This window comes from Geospiza fortis, unplaced genomic scaffold, assembly GCF_000277835.1.
Source record: "Geospiza fortis unplaced genomic scaffold, GeoFor_1.0 scaffold392, whole genome shotgun sequence".
NCBI lineage: Eukaryota > Metazoa > Chordata > Aves > Passeriformes > Thraupidae > Geospiza > Geospiza fortis.
The window spans coordinates 182,755-184,186 of NW_005054541.1; the positions used below are offsets into that span (position 1 = coordinate 182,755).

At 46.9% G+C, this 1,432-nt stretch overlaps 1 protein-coding gene across 1 annotated transcript in view; it reads left to right on the top strand.

Annotated features, from left to right (window-relative positions):
- The first annotated feature begins 1,307 nt into the window (after positions 1-1,307).
- The window catches only part of FEZ1 (fasciculation and elongation protein zeta 1), a 15,008-nt gene continuing 14,883 nt past the window's right edge, over positions 1,308-1,432 (top strand). Inside the window, exon 1 of the mRNA XM_031063902.1 lies at positions 1,308-1,392. Within this exon, the coding sequence (XP_030919762.1) occupies positions 1,308-1,392 (85 nt within the window). The remainder of the gene's footprint in view (positions 1,393-1,432) is intronic.

Genomic DNA, 1,432 nt, shown 5'->3' on the forward strand with positions numbered 1-1,432 from the left:
TCCCTTCTTTTTCCTTTTCCTCTTCTTCTGTACCAGCTGGCCCCATTTTCCATCCTCCCAATCATCAGGTACCCAAAAATGCACCCTCCTGCCTTGGTCCTTGCCATGTTGAGTCAGGAATGTGAATACTGGGCAGTGTCATTCATTGTTTGGCCAAGCATTTCCTCCTCTGGTCCCCTGAGCAGGATTTTGTCGTTATTTTGTCAGTCTGTAGTTTCAGGTGTGAGAAGGACTGATCCTGCCTCTTTGGCTAACATGACATGCACCACCCAAGGGACCTGGGACAAGGGCCTGGAGGGACAGGACCAAGGGAATGACAGGGCAGGGCTGGATGGGATTTTGGGAAGAATTCCACCCTGTGAGGGTGGGCAGGCCTGGCACCTGTATCCCACAGAAGCTTCTCCATCCCTTGAAGTGTTCAGGGCCAGGTTTGATGGCGCTTGGAGCAACTTGGTCCAAGCCTGAGAACAAAATGAGCTTTAGGGTCCTTCCCAGCCCAAACCTCTCCGGCATTCGAGGATTTCTTCGGCACCGAGCCAAAGCACGCGGTGCTCCAGCCAGGGCTTGGCAAAATGTCATTAAACTTAACAACAACCATTCCACAGACTCTTTTCAGGTTTTTTTCCTTAATATTAATAACTTGAAGCCACGTGCCAGAGGAGAAACCTTTCTCCTGTCCTGCTGCATGGAAAACCAGCATGGAGAGGGAGCAGGCAGCTGCAGGCAGCAGAGATCTGGGAAACTGAGCTTAAAGTCAGATATTCCACTTGGCTGTGAACTAAACCCGGCTTGAAAAACAAAACAAAACAAAACCAAAAACAAAAACAAAACAAAATAACCCCCCCGCAAAAAAAAACAAAAAACGGCAGCAAAACAACAAAACCCCTCCAGCATACATGACAACATTCATCTAAAGCACTTTTTCAAATGGGTAATAAATTTTAAAAATTAAAGCTGAAATACAATTTTTTATAAAAAGCTGCTTATTTCTTGTGATTGCTATTTCATTTTTTGAGAGGAAAAATACTTTTTTCTTTTCTAATTCCCTTTATTTTTTATTTTATAATTTTTAATTGTTTTATTTGAGAAAAGATCTTCGGATATATGACTCGATCTTTATGTAATCTTTTTTTTATATTTCCTATCTATAAATTCCCATTGTCATTTCCATGGTTTCAAGGATTTTTTTCCCTGTTTCTCTCGGTGTTACGGACCCGCGCAGACCCGCGTGTATAAATGGACGGATGGGCAGGGCGGGGGTTCAAAGGGATTTTTGGGGCTCGGTGAAAGGACGGAGCCCCCCCGGGATGAGCGATGACGTCACGGCTCCCTTGACCACCATCCGCATCCCCCTTCGCGGTGACGTCACCGGTCCTCCCCCGCGCCTGCGCAGTGCGGGCGCAGCACCCCCCGGCACGGCGCGGCGGATGCG